This window comes from Vespula pensylvanica, chromosome 1 (genome assembly GCF_014466175.1).
Source record: "Vespula pensylvanica isolate Volc-1 chromosome 1, ASM1446617v1, whole genome shotgun sequence".
Lineage (NCBI taxonomy): Eukaryota > Metazoa > Arthropoda > Insecta > Hymenoptera > Vespidae > Vespula > Vespula pensylvanica.
The window spans coordinates 3,688,756-3,713,705 of NC_057685.1; the positions used below are offsets into that span (position 1 = coordinate 3,688,756).

At 33.4% G+C, this 24,950-nt stretch overlaps 1 protein-coding gene and 1 long non-coding RNA gene across 22 annotated transcripts in view; both read right to left on the bottom strand.

The window, feature by feature from the left end:
- The window catches only part of LOC122629946 (potassium voltage-gated channel unc-103), a 130,215-nt gene that overhangs the window by 14,876 nt on the left and 90,389 nt on the right, over positions 1-24,950 (bottom strand). For all 21 annotated transcript variants that reach the window (XM_043813927.1, XM_043813905.1, XM_043813969.1 and 18 more), the window contains 2 exons: positions 3,609-3,852; positions 2,557-2,738 (listed from right to left, as the gene is read on the bottom strand). In XM_043813927.1, coding sequence (XP_043669862.1) covers positions 2,557-2,738; positions 3,609-3,852 — 426 coding nt within the window. The remainder of the gene's footprint in view (positions 1-2,556; positions 2,739-3,608; positions 3,853-24,950) is intronic.
- On the bottom strand, positions 20,923-24,024 carry LOC122630086. Its single transcript, XR_006327404.1, has 2 exons — positions 23,153-24,024; positions 20,923-22,155 (listed from the first exon to the last, which is right to left on the bottom strand). It is a non-coding gene; the product is annotated as an uncharacterized LOC122630086 (long non-coding RNA).

Here is a 24,950-nt window from a genome sequence, read left to right on the forward strand (position 1 = left end):
GAGAGAGAGAGAGAGAGAGAGAGAGAGAGAAAAGAAAAAGAGCAGTCTCTCCTTCTCGTATCAAATTTTAACTCTAAATATATTTATTATCTTTATTTTTTCTATGGGAAGGATCAAAAAGGAAGAAAAAAAAATCTTTGAATTTCTACACGCCACTACCATAATCGTCGCGCATTTCGTTGATATAATTTATGACAGAAAAAAATTCTTCTTTTCTTTTTATTTCCATTTGTTTTCTCTCTTCTTTTTTCTTGGTTTTTTTTTTTTCTTTCTTTATCCGAACGTAATCACGCGTCGTTCGTCGGCGAGATTTATCGAGAAAAGTTGAAAACGACGACAACAAAAGAAGAAGAAAAAAAAAGGAAAAAAAAATATGATCGGTCGTACCTCACGAACCGTCGACTTTTCCTGGGTCACATATTTTAAATTCTCTCGATGAAACCCCTTTCTTTCTGCATATATATATATATTTTTTTTAATAATTATTATAAAAAAGAAGAAAAGAACGAAAGAAAGAAAAACGCTCGTTCAATCGCGTCGCAAAGGGTAGGTAGGATAAAACTGAAAAATCCAAATTAATGAAATAGAATCGAGTTAAAAATTGATTTGTAAAATAAGAGAAAAAAAAAAGAGATAAAGAAGAAGAACAAAATAAGAATAATATAGAAATAGAAATAGAATTTAGAAGTAGAAAAAGTGGTAGAAGAAAGTAGTCATAGAAATAGTAGTGATAGTAGTAAATAGAAGAATCAAACAGAATACGATGAAATGAATAATATAGTAGAGATGGTATTAGAATTATCCTATTATATAAGGATTTTTGACGACGACGACGACGACGACGACGAAGTGTCTAACACTTTAGACAATAAAGAGCAGAAATGTTCACAGCGAAAGAGACTAGACTTACTTACACATTTAAATATTAAGAGATTGTATGCATACACGTGAACACAGGTACATGCGTTATCGAATGTAACGAACCAAAAAAAAAAAAAAATGATGTACAAAAAATATTACAAAGAAATAAAAAAAAAGAAAAGAAAAAGTAATAATAACGAAGGTAAAGAAACTATAACAATGAAAAAGAAAAATAAATAAAAAAAAATAAAATAAACACGAGGTTTTTCTATTTTATTTTATTTTATTTTATTTCTTATTTCTTATTTTCTCCTTTCTTTTTATTTTTTGTTTTTCATTTCTTTTCTTTCCCTTTTTCACCAACAACTAGCTCAAATTCGATCGTCTACTCGTCTACAATCTCAAAAGCGTTATTATTCGATTCATCGTCGACTTCGACGTTTTTATTTCTAATGGTTCTTTTTTTTCCTTTTTTTTTTTTGGTCTGCAGCTTTTTTTGTCTCACGAAAAGTCCATAGCACGCGCGATACTTTTCGTTATTTTTTATTCTTTTTTTTCTATTTTTCTAATTTTTTTTTGTTCTTTCTTTTCTGTTTTTTAATTACTTTTACTTCTCACGTAAGCTTGGATCGCGCGAAACGATATTTTTTTTTTTCAGTGCACATACGATATAAATCGATGGATAATTATCACGAACGGCGATTGAGTGAAATTCAACTAGGGAAAAAAAAGAAAGAAAGAAAGAAAGAAAGAAAAAATAAAAAAGAAGAGTAAAAGGAGCCATCTCCGATTGTCCATTAGATATTTTAACGTTGTACCATTAAAGCACGACGGACGAATCGATTATTTATTTCCAACGAAAGAACGAACGAACGAACGAACGAACGAACGAACGAACGAACGAATGTGAAGGAGGAAAAAAGAGAACCAGAATAAAAAGATTAAAAAGAAATAAACGAAAAACGTATCAACGGAAGAGAGTAAAGAGTGATGTTTCAAAAAAAAAAAAAAAAAAAAAAAAAAAAAAAAAAAAAAAAAAGAAGAAGAAAAGAAAGAAATAGAAAAAAGAAAGAAAGAAAGAAAGAAAAAAAGAAAAGGGAAAATAAAAAGAGAAACGATAAATCGAATGAAAAATAATATACAAAAAATTTTGTAAAGAAAATCATTCAACACCGAGAACGTCGAAAAAAGGGGAAAAAACGAACTAAGCACCAGTCCGGAAAGACACACCTATGGGCACTTAACTTGGGCTCGGCATATCATCCTAATTCGTATTTACGAGCTAACACCGACATTCTAAATAACTTTAAGTCGACAATTTCGATCCCGAGAGATCGCTTCTATCTCTTTCTCTTTCTCTTTCTCTTTCTCTCTCTCTCTCTCTCTCTCTCTCTCTCTCTCTCCCCCTCTTTCTCTCTTTTCTCTCTCTATCTCTCTCTCCCTCTCTCTCTCTCTCTCTCTCTCTCTTTCTTTCTCTCTCTCTTTCTCTCTCTCTCTTTCTCTCCTATCTCGTATATATCAAGATTCAATACATCTTTCAAGATAATCGATGTTGTTTAACAGAAGAAAATCCTAGGACGTTTAAAAGATCATAATTTAAAACGAATCGGTAACGAACGCTCGGGATCGAACTCGACTATATAAGAAAATATATCTTGACGATATTTTGTAACGTCGTGCAACGATTAGACTCACCTCGTCCGTATCAGAGCCAACGAGTAGAAGGTCGAAGGGTATTGCGGCCACCAAGTCGATGATGAACCAACCCTTCAAGTAATGGACGGCTATCTTTCCAGGATGCGACACCACTTCATCGTTACTGTTGACGAAAGTCGTGCGAAAATTTATGATGATGTCCACGATGAATGTGACGTCGACTGAAAACATCGAGAAACTCGCTTATCGAATCTCGCTTAATTATATCTAATCCCTAATTAGATACGTATGTTTGATATCTATCAACCACCCGTAATTTGAAATCTATTTATAGAATTTCTATCTCTCCATCTCTCTCTCTTTTTTTTTATGAGAAAAAATAAATAAATAAATGAATGAATGAATGAATGAATGAATAGATCAATAAATTTCACTTCGAAATAATCAAAGTTCATCGATCGATCGATGATATTAGTTCGATGTTTGATATCGAACGAATATTACGAGGAACTAGGGCGATAGAAAATGTAGAAAAATAAATAGAAAAGGGCAAATAGAGATAGAGATAGAGATAGAGATAGAGATAGAGATAGAGATAGAGATATGGATAGGGATAGATAAATAGTAGGAGAGAGAAAGAGAGAGAGAGAGAGAGGAAATAATTTCTACTCAAGCCATTGGCCCATAGATTATTTAGCGAGTTCTGTCGCACCTGCTTCGTTCAATTTCCGCTTACACTCGCATCCTCTCTCTCTTACTCTTTTATTCCCACCCCATTTCTCCCTTCCTCTCTCTCTCTCTCTCTCTTTCTCTCTCCCTCTCTTTTCATCTCTACCTCCTTTTTCCTCTCTGTCATAAATTTTAATAACTCAGCTATAGAGCCATGGTGTCGGCTAAGTTAGACAGGATTCAGGTCATATTCTTTCTATTCTTTCGATCTCCAATTCTTTTCATGTTTTAGTCTTCCTTACTTTCGCGACGATTAGAGTAAAATAAAAAAATGTAAAGAGAAAAAGGAAAGGAAAAGAATAAGAATAGAGAATAAGAAAGATCTGGCATTATCTAAGATATCGGTTTGTCTATAAACTTACCTATAAAGTCTATGATGACGATCGGGTCGTCACCGTATTTCTTGTTCTTCTTGCTGTTATAATCCGGCTCGGACAGCACGAAGGCGGCGACGTATGGCGTGAATATGGCTGTGTACATTACGAGAAGTAGTATCACCCAATCCCAGACCGCTTTGAAGGGCGAGTAATGTAATATGGTCCACTTGTGGATTCGAGGCGATTGTAGTTTGTACTCGGGAAGGACGTCCGCGCCGAGGGACAACACCTAAAATAATAATTAATTGTCCAAAAAAATTAATTCATACGTCCAATTAATTTTTCTTTCTTTCTTTTTTTTCATTTTTTTTTCTTTCTTATTTTCTCCTTTTTTATTTATTTAATTTTTGTTTTATTTGTATTATTTTTCCTTCCTTTTTTTCTTTTTTTTTTTTTTTTACATCACCCATTTGTCATCTCACGTAATTTAAATATAGAATAATAAGATTAATGATCCAAACAATTTATTGATATTATTATTATTATTATTATTATTATTTTTTTTTTTTTATCTTATCAACCCTTTACCACTTTACATAATTTTTATATTTCACAAATTTATACTATATATATTTATAAGATGAGCCAAAATTGATTTTCCTTAAGTGATTTTAAAAGTAGCTCAAATAGAAATTACCCCCTTTTTCGGGAGACTGTTTAGGCTAATTTTTCTTCTCTCAGATTTCGTACAAGTTTCTAAACTTGTAGTTGATTTTCCAATCTGAGAAAAAAAAAGAAAAAATAAAGAAAAGAATTAATCTCAAATATATCGCAATAAAATAATTAATTTTGAAAACCATCATAAAGACTTTTAAAAACCCGCTCTATATTCATTTTTATTTCACTTCTTCAATCGTTAATACATATTCCGAAAAGTAATGTTTATTTATTTAATAATTTAATAACTCCTTCTTTTTTCTTGGCTGTTGTTGCACACTACTGATTTTATTACTATTATTGTTGTTGTTGTTGTTGTTTTGTTGTTGTTAGATTGAAAAAATCATTGAATTAAAAAGAAAATAAATCTACTTAAAAACTATATCGGATATATATTCATGTAAAGCTATATAAAGCATTAATCGCTGACCTGTCTAGCACAAAAGCGTTTTGAGTTGCTAATTGGACTCTCTGCCATTTAAGACGCTCGCGTAGATTCCCTCGCCGTCACCACAAAAAAAGTGCATCGATTGCAAATCGTTACACCAAACAAAATTTTTCCCTTCGTATGTATCAAACTAATTTCTCATAAATTTCTATTACTCTGTCACAATATTTTTTATCGGGCACATCACATAATAAATCGGAACACCAATCATTATTCTTTTTTTCGTACGATCACGTAATTACGTATGTACACGACGAGCACACATGAATAATTTAATAAAAATATTTTATCACTCGGTTGTACGATATTTTTATAAATAAAAAATTAACTCCCGTAGATTTTATTGAAAGTTGATATTTATATTAACTACTAGAGGGTGCTAATATATATAATATATATATATATATATACATACGCATGTATACATACACACACATATATATATATAAACGTTCTAAAGACAACACACCCTTCTGATGGTACAAAAGAGAGGGAAAACGTTAGGAACGGGTCAACAATTTTTTTTTAATATAATTATATCAACGTCTTCGGTAATGTATTTTATAATAATAAGGGTTCACACGCGAAACACCATTTTTATACTTTCTTTCTTCTTTTATTTTTTTTTAATCGACGTAAAAATAATCCCGAATGATTAACACGAGTATTTTCTAATCGTTGGTATACATATATACGTAAAGAAAATAATAAAAAAGAGAAACGATGTTTACGATGCACACCCTTTCGAATTCTTCGATGAAAAAAGACTTGGTTCGATGAAAACGAGAAAGAAAGAGAGAAAGAGAGAAAAAACAGAGAGAGAGAGAGAGAGAGAGAGAGAGAGAGAGAGAAAGAAAGAAAGAAAGAAAGAGAGAGAAAGAGAGAAAGAAACAAAAAAAACAAGGAAGCGTTATCGATTGGAAGAAGGTAGCCTCGTTTCAGAGGGAGGAAGCCCTGGAATGTTGTTTACACGATAGACCAGCACGCGTGGGGAAAGGACGAAGAGTCCTGCTCGAGCGCTGGCTTCACACTGATGCAATGCAGGCCGCGAAAGGGGAGGTGTGTTCGATTGGTGCGAAAGGGAGGAATAGGAGGAGAAGAAGGAGAAAGAGGAGGAGAAGGAGAAGGAGGAGGAGGAGGGGAAAAAGAAGAAGCAGAAGAAGAAGAAGAAGAAGAAGAAGAAGAAGAAGAGGAAAGAAGAAGAGTGGTGAGAACTTTGCGCTCTAGTGCGTCCGAACGTAAACGTATGCGTGTATACGTTCGCGTACGTGTTCGTGTTAGTTTTCATGTGTGTTTACGCGTATACGTGTGCATCTGTGTATACGTGTATGTTTGTATAGGACAACTCCCGGTCGTCCACACCCTTAGTTTATCACACATTTCGATGTGAATATCCACAGGCCGAGTAAAGTAAGGAGGGTTAGCCCTATTAGACTAATAGACCTTTGGTTGCTCCGCGACCTCGCCTAGACCAATAACAACTCTGAAGGATTTCGTGCTCGGCAAGCATCTAATCTGAACTAATAACTCAGTCGGTAGGTGTAGTAGTAGTATACTACTATCGTCTTCTTTTCCTTAGCTTCCTCGATCGATTTTTTATTATCTGGCTCGATCTGTTGGAAAACATATGGTCTTGCACTTAGAGAGTGTGGAACAACACAGTGAGAAGAAAAGAAGGATAGAAATAAGCTATTAAAGGGCTTATATATATATATTTTATATATATATATATATATATATATATATGCGCGCACGTGTATGTATGCGTGTGTACGTCTTATACCAACACGAATATTATATCAACTCATACATATAACCAACAATACAACACAATACAACAATAACAACAACAACAATAAGAACGGTTAACCCGACCGTTCGAGACGATTCGTTCGTTCAACGATTACAAGCCGACAAAATGCAAATCGAAGTCTCCATGTTTTATTCATACACCTGCTGCTACCACCAGGTGAAAAAGAAATCGTGACTCTGGGCCGAGGTCGTGACCTGGCAACCTCGTTCCAATGACCCGTACACCAAGAACATCTAAAGATTCTTCGTTACTCTAACGAAGGGGGATGTGCGAGCCTCCCGAATTAACAAAGTTACCTCCTCTATCTATGGTATAGTGAATAATACTATACCGCTGATGGAAAAAAAAAACCAAATGCTGATTTATGTAAGTGACGGTAACGCGTGCATACAATATTTCCACGCTCAAGAGATAAGTGGAAAGGGCTTTAACGAGCTCAAGAAGGACTCTTCAAGTGTCTTCAACTTTTTATTCTTCTTTTTCTTCTTTTTTTCTTTCTTCTTCTTCTTCTTCTTCTTCTTCTTCTTTTTCTTTTTCTTCGTCTCCTTCTCCGTCTTATTTTGTTTCTTTTTCACCCTTCACAACTCTCATCTATCACTTACTTTCCGAGTTATGAATTATTGTTTCTTTCTTTTCTTTTGTTGTTTCTTTTTTTTGCAAGTGCAATAGTCGACTCTTGATCTTTGGATTTTGTTATTATTATACAATTCTAAAATATATATATATATATATATATATATATATAATCATTTCATTGTATTCTTTTTTCTTTTCATATTTCCAAAATATTCTATTTTAGTTCGTATTTTTTGACAGCAGTTGGTTTTTTTGCTCTCCCCCGAGAGTTTTTCCACATTTGTGCAAAATATTCTATTTGTATACGCTTCCAATGCTCGTTTCCACGTTTATCTCTTTTCTATCTCTAGTTTTTTCTTTCTTTTTTTTTTTTTCATATAAAATCTCCAATTTTGTTCGAATTTACTGACGATGGTAATACTTTTTTTATTTTTTTATCAGAGTTTTTCCAGGACTAAATTTATTTTTATAATTCTGCCTGTGTTTCAAACTGAAATTGAGAAGATTTCAATAACAAGGAAATTTGTTTATCGACATTTTGACTGATATTTTTCGTCCTTTTTTTCTTTTTCTTTTTATCTTCTATCCAACAATAATGCATAATAACGAAGAAATATACAAAAAAAAAAAAAAAAAAAACGACAAGATCGATTTGGAAACTTTATTATTTGTTTTACGAATCACGATTGAGTTGATTCACCCTATAACTTATGAGTTAAAATTTTATATGGAAGTTCTTTATTTTTTCTTTTTATGTTTCTTATTATTTTTTCTTTGTTTCGGCCTCGAACAAAGAATAAAAGTTCGAACGAAGCGAGATTCGTAGTCGCATTTGGCAAGATTAATGTGGAAACGTTTGGACTCGGCCAAAAAATTGAAGGCATCAAGAGCAATCCGGGAATCGTTTGATCCGGAAACGTGCCAAACATCGATCGACACCGATTCGTAAGATGGATCTGTTCCATAGAAACATTTATTTTCTTGCCCGATCTAAATTCAAAAGTACGAGGCGTTAACCCACTTTACCAATCTAATAGCCTATTTTATTTGTTTCGTCAAAATATCATTCATTCCTTACTAACATTTTTTTCTTAACCTTTCACCTATTTTGATTTTATATTCTTGTTTATTGTATTATTTCTTTTCTAATTTATATAATTAAAAAAAACGAACAATAACATATTATGTAATATACATTGAACATTTTAATTTACCGATCTAAGTGTTTATTTGTTTCGTCAAATATATATTCAAAACATTCATTTTTTTGTACCGTTTGTTTCTTAACCTTTCGCATATTTTAATTTTATAGTTTTGTTATTATTTCCTTTTTCTTTTTAGTTTTTAATTTATTCAATTAAAAAATCAACAATAAGGTATTATTTAACGTACAATTAACGTTTTAATTTATCAATCTAACAACCTATTTTATTTGTTTCGTCAAAATGTCGTTCATTTCTTTCTACCTTTACTTTTTACTTACTTTAATTCATATTTTTGTTATTATTACTATTAAAAAATTTACTCAAATAAAGAACCAACGATACATAATATTTAACATAACAAGAAACGTCTTGGTTTTTATAATATTTCAATTTACTCAACCATCTTTCTAACATTTTAATTTATTTAAAATTTTAGTAATATTTCGCAAAGATTTTAATTGATTTAATTTCAAAAAATAAATAAATAATTAGTATCGAATACGTTAATTAGGATCAAATTCGCATTTAATTCTAATAAATTAAAACTCCGAGATCGAAAATGTGAACTCTTCTTTTGAGGATAAATTTCAAATATAGTTTTAACTTTTCTCTCTCTAGTTAATGATATACAAAAGTATTGGAAAAAGAAAACGAAAATGAGAGAAACAAGGACAGTGGTAAAAAGAAAGAAAGAAAGAAAGAAAGAAAGAAAGAAAGAAAGAAAGAAAGGTATTCCTTTGGAATATTCTCTTTTCATTATTCATAGTATCTCGAGGTTTGACTTTTTTGCTTTCACACGAAGGGATGAACACCCTCCCTCTCTCACCCTCTCTCTCTCTCTCTCTCTCTCTCTCTCTCTCTCTCTCTCTCTCTCTCTCTCTCTCTCTCTCTCTCTCTCTCTCTCTGTATCTGTTCCTTTTTTTATATCTCGCCCACACATGACAACTACCAAACCACCTATAATCACATACCTCCTCTCACATTCCTCCAGCTCCCCTATATTTTCTTTTTGTATCTCTGCGATTTAATTTTTATACCGATGCGTGATTTCGAATGTAGGTCACGTCAACGGCATCGATATTCGTTCGTTCATCGGTTTCAATGATGTATAATCCGTTTTAATAGCGAGAAAGCTTCCGTCGAAATGACGAGCTTCCCTCCTTTTCCTCTTCGAGTATATATTCATGTGTGTATATATATATATATATATATATACATATATACATATGTATGTATATATATGTATGTATCTGTGATATGTATGTGTGATATGGGTATATATATGGATATGTCTGTATATGTTCATGTGTATATATATATAACGTATATGTGTAGTGTGTCATGAAAACAGGAAAGAGAGAGAGAGAGAGAGAGAGAGATAAATAGACAAGCAGAAAGCTCATCTGGTTGTCCTCGTTGCGTCATAAATATCGAACAAGTAATGATTTCATGACTTTGAGACAATCGACGTATCCGATTTAACGTCGAACGGATTTCTAGCTTTATATAGATTAACCAAGATGTTATTAGAACGCATGTGCCACACTTCGTCTGCTATTGGATTGGAAGCATGACGGTGATGGGTTAACGCTAACTTAAAGGGTAGCATACGACTATGTTAGCGACGACATTGGCGACATTTGGTACATAAGTGTAAAATTTTCTTTCCGATGAATATTATTATAAAATCTGTTTTTTCTCCCCTATTTTTCTTTTTTTAATGGAAATTATTTAGATATATAAAAGATTGTGTATTGTATAGTTCATAACTAATTTTATTTATATATAACCAAATTTATTATATATATATATATATACATATATATATATATAGAAAATATTTGTTGATTATATATTTGATAAATATTAGTTATATATGTATATCTGAATTAAATTTCACAATATATAAGATATATAATAAAATTTGATTATATAACAACATAAATGAATATTTTAGTTATATATTATGTTTAACAAGTCCGACATAGGTGTAGAAGATTATGTATTACACATCTGTTATGTAATTAAATCTATGTACTTATTTTTATATATAATCAATTTCTTTATATATATATATAATAAAATTTAAATATATATTTTTGTTAACCATTTAAATAAAATTTTAATCCTTTAAATAAATATGGGAATATATACGAAATTATAAAGCATATTAATTAACAATAAATAATAAATAATATAATATTATCCTGTACATTTTTGTCGTAAAAATGGAGTAAAAAAAAAAAAACAAGAAAAATTAATATATTAAAGTGTTAATACATATTTTAAAAGGATTACCGTAGACAACGTCGAGCCATACTTTTGCTTCTTCCCTTTGGAGAAATAAGATCGTATCATGGTTGCCGGAATTGTCACGAAAAATGCTAAAGTCATTCTCAATCGTGCTCGTGCTACACGAACACACGTCGATGTGAAAACACACGGGACGGAGAACCACCTGTTTTGTGTTTCGGTTTATGACCTTCGTTTACTCGTAACATCGTTATATTTGTATTTCTTTAAAAAGACGCTCGACATCGTCCGGAAATGACGTGAGTTCTTTAAATTTCCTTCTTCAAATTTCGATCACGATTTTTCAATTTTTATCGGCATACAAAAATATTTCGAATTATATCCTTTCAAAAGATTTCTCTTGTCTAACAGTATCGTCGTTCGTAATCTTACTATTTTAACTACATTTGAGATTTTAATTTCGATCGATCTATAAAAATCTAAAAAATGATTTCAATTAAAATCGATCGAGTTTCTTCCTACATACGTATGTATAACACGACTGAACGCACAAATCGATACGATCTTCGATCTTTCCCACGTAACTTGTAACTCTAAAAACTGTGTACTATAAAGTAACTCACGATAATAAGAAGAATCTAAAAATTCCGATAAAAAAGAAAGAGAACAGAAAACAAGCGAGGGAAGAAGAAGAAGAAAAAAAGAAAGAAAGAAAAAATAAATAAATCAATCGAAACATGTGTCGTGAAATCTACCAAATTTTACATTATATTATTTTTCTTCCTTCCTGATACCATTCTAAAAACAAATAGAATTACACTTTCCATTGAAGATTTATACATATATACACATATACATATAACAATCGGCAACGTTCCGCCAACAATTTCCGCCACAACAGAGATCATGTATAGAAAAAAAAAAAAAAAAAAAAAAGAGAGAAGAGAAGAAAAAGAAACAATCTATCATGCGTTCGATGCACATATATATATATATATATATATATATATATATATATAAAATAGAAAAAAAATGAAAAGAAAAAAAATAAAGAAACAAACAAACAAACAAACAAACAAGCTAACGAACGAAAAAGAGATATGAGAATCTTCTTCTTCTTCTTTCTTATTTTTTTTCTTTTTTTTTTTTTTTCATTTATTATTCGGAACAAAAGTTTCTTTCAAAAATACGATCGAGCGATAGTATAGAATTGTCGCGATCGCGAAGTGGCCCAAGACGAATTCCAACGGATCTCACGAGGCGATCTAATTTCGTACAGGGAGTTTAAGCTCGCTGTCTCTCTCTCTCTCTCTCTCTCTCTCTCTCTCTCTCTCTCTCTCTCTCTCTCTCTCTCTCTCTCTCTCTCTCTCGCTCTCTCTCTCTCTCTCTCTCTCTCTCTTTCTCTCTTTCTCTTTCTCTCTCATACACATACTCACAGATACACATACACGTACACATAACACACGCACACGTACATACACACGTTGTTAACTTTCGAATGTTCCGTGACCGTACGCTCGCTAACGCGCGGCAAAACTAAACAGGATAGGAGGCCTGTTTCAGTTAACAGCCTCGAAGAGTCGCTGTACACCACCAAGCAGAGGCCGGATGATGCGTTCGAAAAACATTTGCCCCCACTATGTGGAACAAGTATGTATGTAAAAGTGTAAGCACCTTCTGGATATTTGCCTGTGATTTCATTTCTTCCAAAAAAAAAAAAAAAAAAAAAAGAAAGAAAAAAAAAGAAGAAATTAAGAAGATAATAGAATCATAGCACTTATGTACTTTTATTTTTAATTACTTACTCGGACATATCTCTTACGCATGTACGTGTCTTACGTAAGTAATTAAATACTTAACACATAAGTCGATGACATCGATTTATAACAATAACATCAATAGCAACGACAGTAACGACGATGACAACAATGTTAATGAAAATAATAAAATATCTGAACACGATTAAATATAAATATGAAACGAACGTTGAAAATCAAATGTGTGTTAAGATGTGTACGAAAAAAGAAATGAAAAAGAAAAAAAAAGACGAAAAGGAAAGATAAAAAAGAGAAAAAAAAAGAGAGAAAAGAAATAAATCCCTGGAAACCCAACAACGCGCTTCACGGCCCGGCGTCAGGCTTGAGTCATCGTGTCTGCCGTATTTGTAAACCTCATCCCTCTTTCCTACTCTAATACCTGTGTTCTCGCTTATTCTCTTTCTCTACCAACATCCTCTACCTTTCACCCTTCATCCTCTTAAATCACCTATCCACTTCACTCATGATTCTACCCTTCTATCGTGTTTCTTTGATTTCTTTCAATCATCGTTAACATAGTCTGTTCTTATGTTTGTTTGCATACACACACACACACACACACACACACATATTCTATATATATACATATATATGTAGTATGTATTTTATTCTTTCACACTATTGTATATAACACTTTGTAACGTAAATTTTGTTATGTGTGTCTGTGCGTGCGTGCGTGCGTGCGTGCGTGCGTGCGTGTGTGTGTGTGTGTGTGTGTGTGTGTGTGTGTAAATATATATATATAAATATATATATATATAGAGAGAGAGAGAGAGAGAAAACGTATGAAAATTTTTCTTGTTTATATGACTGTAATAAATTTATAGGAATAATTTATATTTTATATTTAATATTTTGCAGATATTATCCTTAAGGTATGTAAATTAATAATTTTGTTATGAAAGATAAAAAAGATAATATTCAATAATGGCCAATAAAATTATCTCTAAGTATAATGTAATAAATATAATTTATGTGTAACAAGTATTATATCAATCTTTTAATATGGAGTAATAATTTTTTTTTATAAAGATTTAACAATATACTAGCTAATAAAATTATATATATATATATATATATATATATATATATATATACGTATATATAACTGTACTATAATAAGTATATAATTTATTATTTGCAAATATCAATCATCAGATTTAAACAAGCAATTTCCTGTCTTACAGAATACTAATAAATCATTACTAGTTGAAACTTGTAAATTTTTAACATTTGTTAACATTATCAATACGAAAATATATTGAGACATTCTGACGTATATATATATATATATATATATATATATATATATATATATATATAAAGAAAAAATTAAGAAGAAGAAGAAGAAGAATGTAATATCTTGTGATATAAATAAAAAAATTAATTTTGCAAGCTTTAATAAATCGGATGAAAAAAAAATGGGTCCAATACATCTTTGAAAATCGTAACACGTTCAAATCGTGTCGATGTCGATAATGATAATACCTTGAATTGATTAGAAAATTCAAAGATATATTTTCACAAAACTCTCTTGAATTCTTTCTCTATCTCTTTTTCTTTCTCTTTTTCTTTTTCTTTTTCTATCATTAAACAGGGTCATCATCGGACGATGTTAATCTCGTAAAGTATCGATCGAACGCGTGTATGCGTAAAGCTCTAGGAGACTAAGCTATCTAAAAGGTCGTGTGAAGTAAGTAAATATGTATATACATATATATATATATATATATATTGTCGACATTTTATGACTGACATTGGTAATCCATTTTTACTGAGACATGTTACTCTACGAACACGTACTTGTATGTAAGTACATACGACGATGTAAATGTTTCGTCGAACACATATATATCTAAATAGATATGTACGAGAATTTCACATGACAGGAATGAATTATTATATTTTTCGACAAAATTGTATTTTCGATTTTTCTTTAAAAACTTTCGTCGTACGACATTACACAACGAACTATGTGATTGAATATGTTAAGTATACGTATGTACATGTACATGACATGTAATTACAAATGACGTGTAATTACGCCTATTTGTAAGCCATATACTTTTCTTTTTGAAATACATATTTAAATATTTGAGTTTGTATAATTTAAAAATAATTTTTTTTTCCTTTCTTTCTTTCTTTCTTTTTTTATTTTGATAAGGACGAGCATAAAACAGGTACATTTATATGAATATTCATATTCACGAAAGAGACAAATTTTTTTTCTTCTATGTAATTTACAAAATTTCAAGAGTAACGTGCGAGAGAAAACACATCTTTTTAATATATCTGCCACTGTAGAAAAATAATTTTTGATAATTCATACCCAAGCGTCAAAATATTTTCAAACTAAAAAAGAATTAATGTTATGACTTACGCCATATAGATTCATATGTAAAAAAAAAAAGAAAAGAAAAAATAAATAAAAAAATGAAGAACACAATAAGCGAGTAGGTAAATTTTCATCGAATAAAAATGAACGTTTTCGATTTAGATCGGAAAATTTCAACTATTAAATCGAATCAAATTGATTATAGCTATACCAAAGAAACATGTAAAGGTTGTTTATTTGAACGACAAAACTAGAAGCGAAAGGATGTTGATTTTTAGATCAGTCCGCTCGTAAAAGAAATCTTTAACAAGCTAGTTTAACGTAACATGGTCTAAGAAGAAACTCGTAGATAACTTGGTAACGTTTCTCCGAAGGTAGATACATATACCTAAGCTTATATACCGAGTCCCATAAAATATAATTAGTCGAAGAAGCATGTGTTACGTTTCGCCAGAGTACTTTTTCTTGTGCTTTCAGCCGGCCAATTCTGGAAATAGCACTTTTCCGTGACTGCTTTTTCGGCAAAACCTCCACCATAATATCTTAACCCAAATTTCGAACGGACGAAATCTCTAAAAAAATTTACGTGCTACTTTCGATGCGACAATCCGCACAAAAATCAAAAATTAATCTCCAAGTACCGTCTTTTCGTTATATCAAAAGTATTCGTCATTTTTATAAGTCGCTACGTAAATTATGATGTTCTTTTTCTTACGAATGAAGAAATAAATTATTACGATTTCTTTTTTTTCATTTTAATATAATTTTTAATTCTTTTTAAAAAATTTCTCGGATGAAATGATTGCTTGTGAAAAGAAGACACTTGTAATCTTGTAACACAAAAAAAAAAAGAAAAGAAAAAGAAAACAGAAATATTTTTTCTATTAAAAATTTATTACAATAATGCTGAGATCTATAATTTATAGTATTATTAATATCACAAATAAAATTAAAGAGATATTTATGAGTGCGAAAATTTAAAAGATTTCTATTACGAAATGACGTTTTCATAGACGTTCATTTTTTCCATTCAAGTCTTCAATTTTAGAAACTACTTTTGAAAACCAATGATCGATTCGATAAATAAATATATCTCTTTCCTACATTGTTAATAAAACGAGTAATGCGTTTTTACGACAGTCGAATGTGTACTAGGTAAGTACTCTAATTATCGTAAGTGGAGCATCGATCGAGACGACTACGGCTCTTTCTATTGCATCCGTTAATTAGTTCGACTCTAATTATACGTTTCATTAAATATTCTTTAGTAATCTATCCATACAGGATGATGTTTTTTAAATGGAAGATAGATAATTTTAAAAATCAATTATCATTATTTTCATTTTTCTTTCTTTCGTTTTTTTTTTTGTGCTGATTGCTACAAGGCAAGCTTGTAGTTCTATAATCTGATAAAAAATAAAATAAAATAATTAATCATTAATCAAATAATTAATTAAGATCATTTATTTGTAAAATCACTTGGAGAATTATCGATTAATTTAAGAACTTTTAGCCCAGCCCGTACGAACACACCTGACAAATATTATTTAGTAAATAAACGATATAAAATATATAAGTATTCTCACATATATTTATCTATATACGTATATCTTATGCGTTTATATGCAGTATACACGCAGGCATGCACTTTTGCGTGTAAGTACCTGCTGATGTATTCATTATTAATTTACATTCTACCAAACACGTTTCGCAAATCTCTGGAGGATTCAAAACATGCAGGATTAAATTAATTTTCTCTTCTCGAATAAGACACGTTCTAACGTTCTAACGTGCGAGATTAAATTGTGATAATATGCAAAATAGGGGGAAAAAAAAAACATTTTGATAAATTAATAGTCTTTAGATATTACTTTCAAGGTGATTATGTGAAAGTGATTAATTATGTCACTTACAAATAAAAATTAAAAAAACGAGAGAAAATTAATACGCGCGCATACGCACACACATATATGATATGTAATATATTAATATAAACAAATAAAATAAATTTAAGCGCGTTGATATAATTTATAAACTCCTACGAATTAATTTGTTCGGTAAAGATATATTATTATCCTTTCAATATTATTGAAAAGCGTCATCCAACCGAATCGAGAGTTTCCATCATCCAGTAAAAATATCGAATCGAGTTCTCTTCTATATTCGATACTTCGGTGGCTCGACGTCGGTGCAGATGTTTGATGATGATGATAAAAGAAAAAAAAAGGAAAAAAAAAAGAAAAAAGAAAAACATATGATAAAAAGAAATAAATATAAAAATAATGAAATAAATATAAAAATAATGAAGTAAATAAAAAGAAGAAGGAAATAAATAAAAAGAAAACAACGGAAGAGTTTAATGGTAAAGAGGGTGATAAAGGGTCAAAGGTCGATGCTTGCGCCAAGGATAGTAGCCCAGCAGAATGCATCTTTCATGCGTAGATATAGGTAGCCTGAAAATAGTAGGCACACTAAAAAGAGAGACAAGGGGAAAGAGAGAGAAAGAGAAAGAGAGAGAAAGAGAGAGAAACGTATCGTACTCTGGTCGATGGAAATACGTGTTTAGTCTCTTGGTCGCGTACGTATATGAAAACGAAAGCCAAGTGAACATCGATGATGATGTTTTCTTTAAAAACAATACTAACTTCTCCTGCTGCCTGCTTTCCATTATTACTCAACTCGATCAATCGACAAAATCGACGAATTCTATTAAAGAAAATTAAGAAATATATTTATTTGCAGCATAAAAAAATATCGATCGATTTCGAACCTACTTGCTAAGTATAATGATCTATACCAGCTCGAAATCGATTGATCGTATTCACGTTTTATAAGCGATAAGTAACGATCGATTCCATAAGAAAATCGAGAAATATCGTTTAATCGATTGATAATTATAACGATCTATTCCAACTTAAAATCGATAATACCATGATTAGATTACAATGATCGATTTCAGTTGAAAGTCGATAAATACATGTGTTATTCGAGAAAGATCGATTGATCGATTTCGTTTTATAGAGCAGTGATATAATGATCGACAGTTGAAAGTCTAAAAGTACTTCGTTCGAGGAAATTCGACTAATCGAATTTCCACACTTTGTAAGTAGAGTGTAATGATCTCTCTCGTGCTAACTAGACATACAAAGAAAGAGTGTGAGAGATAGATAGAGAGAGAGAGAGAGAGAGAGAGAGAAAGAGAGAGAGAGAGAGAGAGAGAGAGAAAGAGTGGGAGAGTTGTAGAGAATCGTAAAAGTCATTGGGTCTTTCCCCAAGTACATTTACATTTCCTCGACGAAAATAGTCTGAGAATCGTGCAACGTAAACTTTCAAGGCTAATGCCATTCATCGGTCTCCTTAATCGGCGCAGTCACGAAATCGAGCAATTCTTGAAATCTATTTTCGTAAGGATCGTCTTCCTTCCTTATGGTCCCGTTCTCGTTGATATCGTTCGATTTACGACGATACTAATATCGTTATAGAGAGGAAAAAAAAAGAAAGAAAAAGAAGAAAGGAAAAAAAAGGAGAGAGAAAAAAGAGGAAAAAAGGAAAGAAAAAAGGGAGAAAAACTTTTCGAAGGATAAAAGCGATTACTATAGTCAAACGAAGCGCGATAATTATTCCCAATAACGTACGAAAGAGTACCTTAGCTACTTGTCGACACATCGATAGTTAGATAAGTATATGTGTGCGTTTACTGATAATCGATCGACTTTATACTAGACCCGTATAGATGAAAGGCGCGATCGAGCCTTTAATAGTACAGCTATAATAATAATTTTCAAGTGTGATAACGCGAGAAGATAAATTGCTTTTTCTTTCTTTTCTTATTTTTTTTTTCTCTTGTCCTTTTTTTATCCCCTCGATCTTGCAACGAAAATCCTACGTATGCGAAGTTTTCCTTAGAATTAGAAAAACCCGTTACTAGTTATTCATAGGGAATAATACGGGCTAGAGGTAATTGGTAAAATCCACTTTTCTACCCGTTCGTGTTAAGATAAGAAGAAAAGGTCGAGAGATATGACCTTATCGTAGGGAGAATACGTAGTAGAAAACTTCATAGACATTCTACATAGTGGATGGTATATATAAGTCTATCTAACATTTTATCTAATAACTTTCTTCTTCTATAGTATTAGCTCGATTCATAATTAATACATACATACGTATACATATATATATATACACATATATATATATACCCATATAGAGAGGGAGAGAGAGAGAGAGAGAGTTTCATTCTAACGGAATTTAATTAATTATGAATCGGTCGCATTTAATGACTAACTATAAAAAAAGTAAAAAAAAAAAAAAACATAAAAAGAAGAAGAAAAACAGAGAAGAAAATCATAGTAATTTTCGTTTGTCTAATCCAGTAATATAATAATACCTCTTTTCTAAGTGCACCCTTAAGCGGTGGTGGCTGAGGTCCTCCGTTCTCCAGTAAAAGACTCTTGGTGCTACCACCCTTGACTCTTACGCTGCTCCATCTTTGACGCGGTACGTCGGTCATTTTGTCGGTTCTTTCGGCCTCTCTAAGAGATCCACCTTTAACGCGTAGGGCACCCAAGACCGTAGGTGCGACCGGTACCTCGAGTTGCCCCAAGAGATGCTCCGACATCGCTCGAGGGGACTTAATACAGGTCATCGTCGTTGGGGCGAGCGTGTTTGCCGATGACACAGACTTCACCAAAAGTTCTTTACCTTCCTTCGTCCAAGAAGATAATTTTCTACCGAGCGACAAAGTCGTGGGAGCAGACGTGGCTTCTTGTTCACCGGGAAATATGTCCCTTAACTCGTTACGATCGTTTTCAAGAATTTCAACGACAGCCGTTGCCGATTTCAATATCGAGCAAGTAGCCGCAGCTGCCGCCGCTGCCGCGGTTGTTGCCGAAGTCGTAGAACCACTTTTACCGACTACTACCGACGAATGTTGACGATTTTGTTGAAAGGACGTCGAAGAAGTACTCGACATAGAACTACCAACGACTCTTCTTCGTGCACCGAATTTACTACCGATCCTACCTGTTGTAGTTCTGTTCCGACGCACGCTCAAACTCGTTCTCGTTCCCTCGATCAAAGCGTCCCTTTCCTCGGAAGACAATTCGCTTTCTTCCTGAAGATCCGAGGACGTACTATCGCTAACTCTACCGACACCAACCCCGATTATTCCGTGGTTAGTCGTCGAGTCCTTTACCGAACTCGATAAGACGTTCGATTCCTTCCGAATCACGTCCGAGGACGTGCTACTCTCGCTAGGACGGCTTAGAAAACTTTGAATGTCTCTTTCGTACGACGACGAACTTGTAGAAATCGTTGCGGTATCGCCGCTAAATAATCTCACGTTGCCGTTCGTCGATGCTGATTTTGACACCAGAGTTCTCTTTCGTGGCTGTTCCAATCTATCCTGCGGGAAATTTCTTTCTCGTTTGCTTTCACCTCCAGCTCCAATTCCACCTCGGCCACTTCCAACGACACCTCCGCGTCCTCCACCTCCTCCACCTTTTCCTCCTCCTCCTCCTCCTCCTTCTCTTTCTCGTTCTCGTCCTCCTCCTCCTCCTCCTCCTCCTCCTCCTCCTCCTCGAGATCTATCTCGGAGCTTGGGACGATCTCGAGTCTGTTCGGAGGTGTCGCTCGAATCCGGTCCAACGTGTTGAGGACCCTCGTCTGAAATACTCGAATCCGGAATACTCGAGCTCTGTTGCTTACCCGACTTCAGCGGTATATGCTTCCTTCTTATTATCACAGGAGGCGGTAGCCGATTCGTCGTTCTTCCAGTCACGTCGAATTGACCTTTTACCAACCTCAGAGCTATTTGCTCCTCTCTCGACGAAGATCCCGGAGGCTGGGACTTGGACAGTTTTTCCTTGAAGAGCTGAATTTTGGCGGAATTTCCTGATCACCGATTTATTTATTCGTTTATTTTTTACTTGTTTATTTATTTACTTATTTATTTATTTATTTACTTATTTATTTATTTATTCTAGATTCTCTTCCTTTCTCTTCGTTTCCTTTACTTTCTCGTTACGATTACGCCCCTTAAGCGTACCGATTAAAATCGATTTCAAAAATCGATTATATCACTTCGATTTATTAATAAATCTAAATCGAGCGTTGCGACGATTTTGAAAGACAGTTGGGTAAATTTCTCGTCGAATAATTGCAACTGGTGTTTTTCTTATATATTTTCTTTTCGTTCTTTTTTTCTTTTTTTCGTTTAATATTTTTAAACAATCATCGACGACGTCGTTCCTACGATTTTTATATTTGCCTTTTGTTCTTTCTCTTTCTATCTCTTTCTATCTTTCTCTCTCTTTGTGCTTTTCTAATTGTGCAAATGATTACATTTATCAAACGTGTGCGTAATCCGTTTTTCTTCGCGAGTTTCTTCCTTAAATTATTATTATTTATTATTATTATTTTTTTTTTGTTCAGTTTTTTTCTTATCTTTTCTTTCTTTTTTTTGTCTTTTTCTTTTTTTTTTCTTTTTCCTTTTAAATTGCTTCTTCTTGTGGCGTGCCGTTAATATTTCTCCACTGTGGCTATCGCAAAACGATATTACCGATAAATGATGAATATTAAACGTTAAACATTACACTTATTTGCAATAATATAAGCAAATTTTCTTACTTGTGCTTAGTCGTTAACGTAGAATTTTAAATTTCGTAAAAATCACACGGTGCCAGCTCTTCTACGAACTTTATTTCCTTTCTTTTCTCTCGTTCGTTTCTACGTTTTAATTTAGAAACGAACCTTGAAAAAGTTCTTTCTCAATCGATTATACGTATCTCTTCGTTCATTCGCTTCATAAAATATCGGTATAAAATGTTAAAAGGGTCGTTGACTTAAACTTAATCTTCCACTTTTTCTTCCTTTCTTTCTTTCTTCTCTACTACTTCTTCTTCTTTTATTTTTATTTTCTTTCTTGAATTTTTTTTCCTTCCGCTTTCTTTTCTTTTTTTCTTTTTCTTTTTTTCTTTGTATTCTTGTTGAAACTTCTTTTTAAACGTTCTCGATAGACGAGGGTCTCGTATTCGATTGATTCGCAATTTAGCAGTAATTAGTAATAAAGTTAATGGATGGAACACGACGACAGTCTCAGTTGGGAAAAAAGTAACTTTCTGGATGTCAGTCTGAACGTCACAATTATTTTCTTGCGTTTGTTACCCTCCCTCCTTATAATTTATAAATAATCATACGTCTCTTTTCTTTTATCTTTTTTTTCCTTCTCTCTTTCTTTTTGTTTTTTTAATCTTTTTATCTTTATCTCTTTACTTCTCTTTCTCTCTCCCTCTCTTTCTCTATCTCTTTGTATTTCTTTTTTAAAAATTTTTGTTGTCGAATGTGCGTCTTCCTCTCTCTTCTCCGTCCCACATATGCTCCGTACCCACCCCTATTACTCTTCCTTCCTCTTCCTTTATCGCGCTGCTTTAACGGAAATATTGCGCAATGCGCAAGAACGGTTACGAGAGAAGCAAGTAGGATCGTGCGACCTCTCTTTTCTTCCTCTCTCTCTCTCTCCCTCTTTCTCTCTCTCTCTCTCTCTCCCTGTCACTCTCACTCTCTCGTACTCTCGCCCACTCTTTCCACCCTCTCACGAATCTTGACGAAATAACAAGATAGCAAAAAAAAAGGGGGGGAAGTGGGCGTTCGTTACACCGAGGGTGGGAGGCAAGTGGATAGAGGAGAGTGAGATGGGATGAGAGAGTGGGTAGTCGAGTGGATGGGTGGTTGTATGATTAAATTTGCAAGAGACGAGACAACGAACGAGACGAAAAGAGACAACGAAAACAGAAGATAAGAGAACAAGAGAGTCCGTAAGATCGGACTAGAGAAAAAAGGGATGAAATTGATAACGGGATTGACAACGTTTCGCAAAGATCCTTACTAACAAATTGAAAACAAAATTTTAACGCGATTTGATACGACCAATCACGGATATTCTCCTTACGACGATTAATTTCGTCCTCTTTTTCCTTTTTGTCCTTTTTACTTTTGCTTTTCCTTTCCGTTATTCTCAATTATTTAAATAATAAGAAAAGAAGAAAAAAGAAATTTGTAAACTCGTTACCATCGAATCTTTCCAATGTAAATGCATACGATATATGTGTATACGTGTATATACGTTTGGCACGATCTAATACTAAAACAATAATCTTCGATCGATGCGCAACTTGTACCCCAATCGTATATCATCTTCTTTTACTCTCATATCTCGAAAGATAACGAACAAACCTCTCTCTTCCTTTTTTTTCTAGCTAGCTAGATGGTGAACGAGCGAACGAGCGAACGAGTGAGTGCTGAGAGATAGAGAGAGAGAGAGAGTGAGAGAGAGAGAGTGATCCAGAGAGAGCGACGAGGGAGTAGGGGTGGTGGGTGGATAAGGAGGGAGGGAGGGAGAATCGAGACGAGGGAACACGCGTACTTTCGGTCAATCACAAATCTTATTGGACGAGATCGAACGAGGAGAAACGTTCTGTTTTCTTTTCTCTCTTCTCTTTCATCGAAAGGACAATTGCATTTTTTCTCTCTCTCTCTCTTTCTCTCTCTCTCTCTCTCCCTCTCTCTCTCTCTCTCTCTCTCTCTTTCTCTTTTCTTCGGTCTTCCTTTCTTTTTTTCGGTTTTTCTTTCCTTCCTTCCTTCTTTCCTTCTTTCTTTCTTTCTTGCGAACACAAGCTTCTCTTTTTAGCGTTCAGTCGAACGACGTAACGTTATCATTACCCCAAAATGTCCATATCACTCGCGCTCTCAAAGCATCCATTTCGTGAACAAACACTTTTTGTTGTTGTAGTTTCTTTTGATTGTGATTTGTTTTCTTTTTTTATTTGTTTATCTTTGATCACACTTTCCCTTTCTCTCTCCCTTTCTCTCTCTCTCTCTCTCTCTTTCTATTTCTTACTTTACGTATATATGTTTTTCTCTTTTGAAAAATAGAGAAAGAACGATCGTTTACGATCTATGATCTTGGATTTATTCCGTATTATATTTCGTTCGACGTTCTTTTTCGACGAAGACGTAGTTGAAATTATCGACGAACAATAAATGATGATGGTGATAAACTCGCACTATCCGATTAAAAAGCACGATTCCGTGAGTTCGACGATCCGCGATGCGAATAATTGGACGGACGATAATTGTCCGAAGGAACACAAAGGGCTGACGAGGACGAGACCGAGGACGCTCGGCGACGAGTCCATGTCCGTGTTGTGTTGTCGTTCTTAACGTAACACTATTATGACCCCTTATCCCTCGTCCCCACCGAATTATTATTATTATTATTATTATTATTATTATTATTATTATTATTATTATTATTATTGATTTTTATCTCCGCGTAAACTTATACAATAATTCACGTTTAATAATGTTACAACGTTTCACACTTGTCCTCTTCGAAATGAATATTCCAGGTATGGCGTACAAGCCGTAATGATTTTTATCCTCGTTATTAAAACTTTTTTTTTCTTCTTATTTTATTCGTGAGTACGTACGTGCGTCATGAATATCGTCGTAGCTTATCACCTTGAGCGAAACGGGGAAAAAGAGAGCTCATGAGAGAAAGAGAAATCGATGTAGCTCTGCTGACGACGACGACGGCGACGGCGACGACGACGACGGCAACGACGACGACGACGACGACGACGACGACGAAGACGACGAGAAAGACGACGAGAAAGACGGACGAACGTACGTACGTACGTACGTACGTAGGTAGATACGTATGTAAAATCGCGGGAGAATAGTAAATAAGTGCTATAAGTGTTGTATGTACGTGTAAAAGAGCGCACTATCGACACTGGCCACGCGAGTCTCGGGGTGCGTCCATCGGTCTGGATCGTTGCGGATGCTTCGCCGGGCGAGACATTACCTCTCACTCTCTCTCACTCTCTCTCTCTTTCTCTCTCTCTCTCTCTTTCTCTCTCTCACTCTCTCTGTCTCTCTTTCCGTATACGTGGTAAGTATGTCCCTACTCGCGCGCTGTTCTTAGTCGAATATGTTCAACGATCTCTCTTCGAAGTAATACACAGAATGTAGAGACGACACGACCGCACACAGTATTTAGAACGCGCGATATAAGCTGGGCCGAACAATGAAGAGAGGAAAAACCTTGTGAAAAACAGAAGATCTTTGCTTTTCTTTTCTCTTTCTAAATTTTTTCTTCTCTTCTCTCACTTCTCTCTTTCACTCTCTGTCTCTCTCTCTCTCTCTCTCTCTCTCTCTCT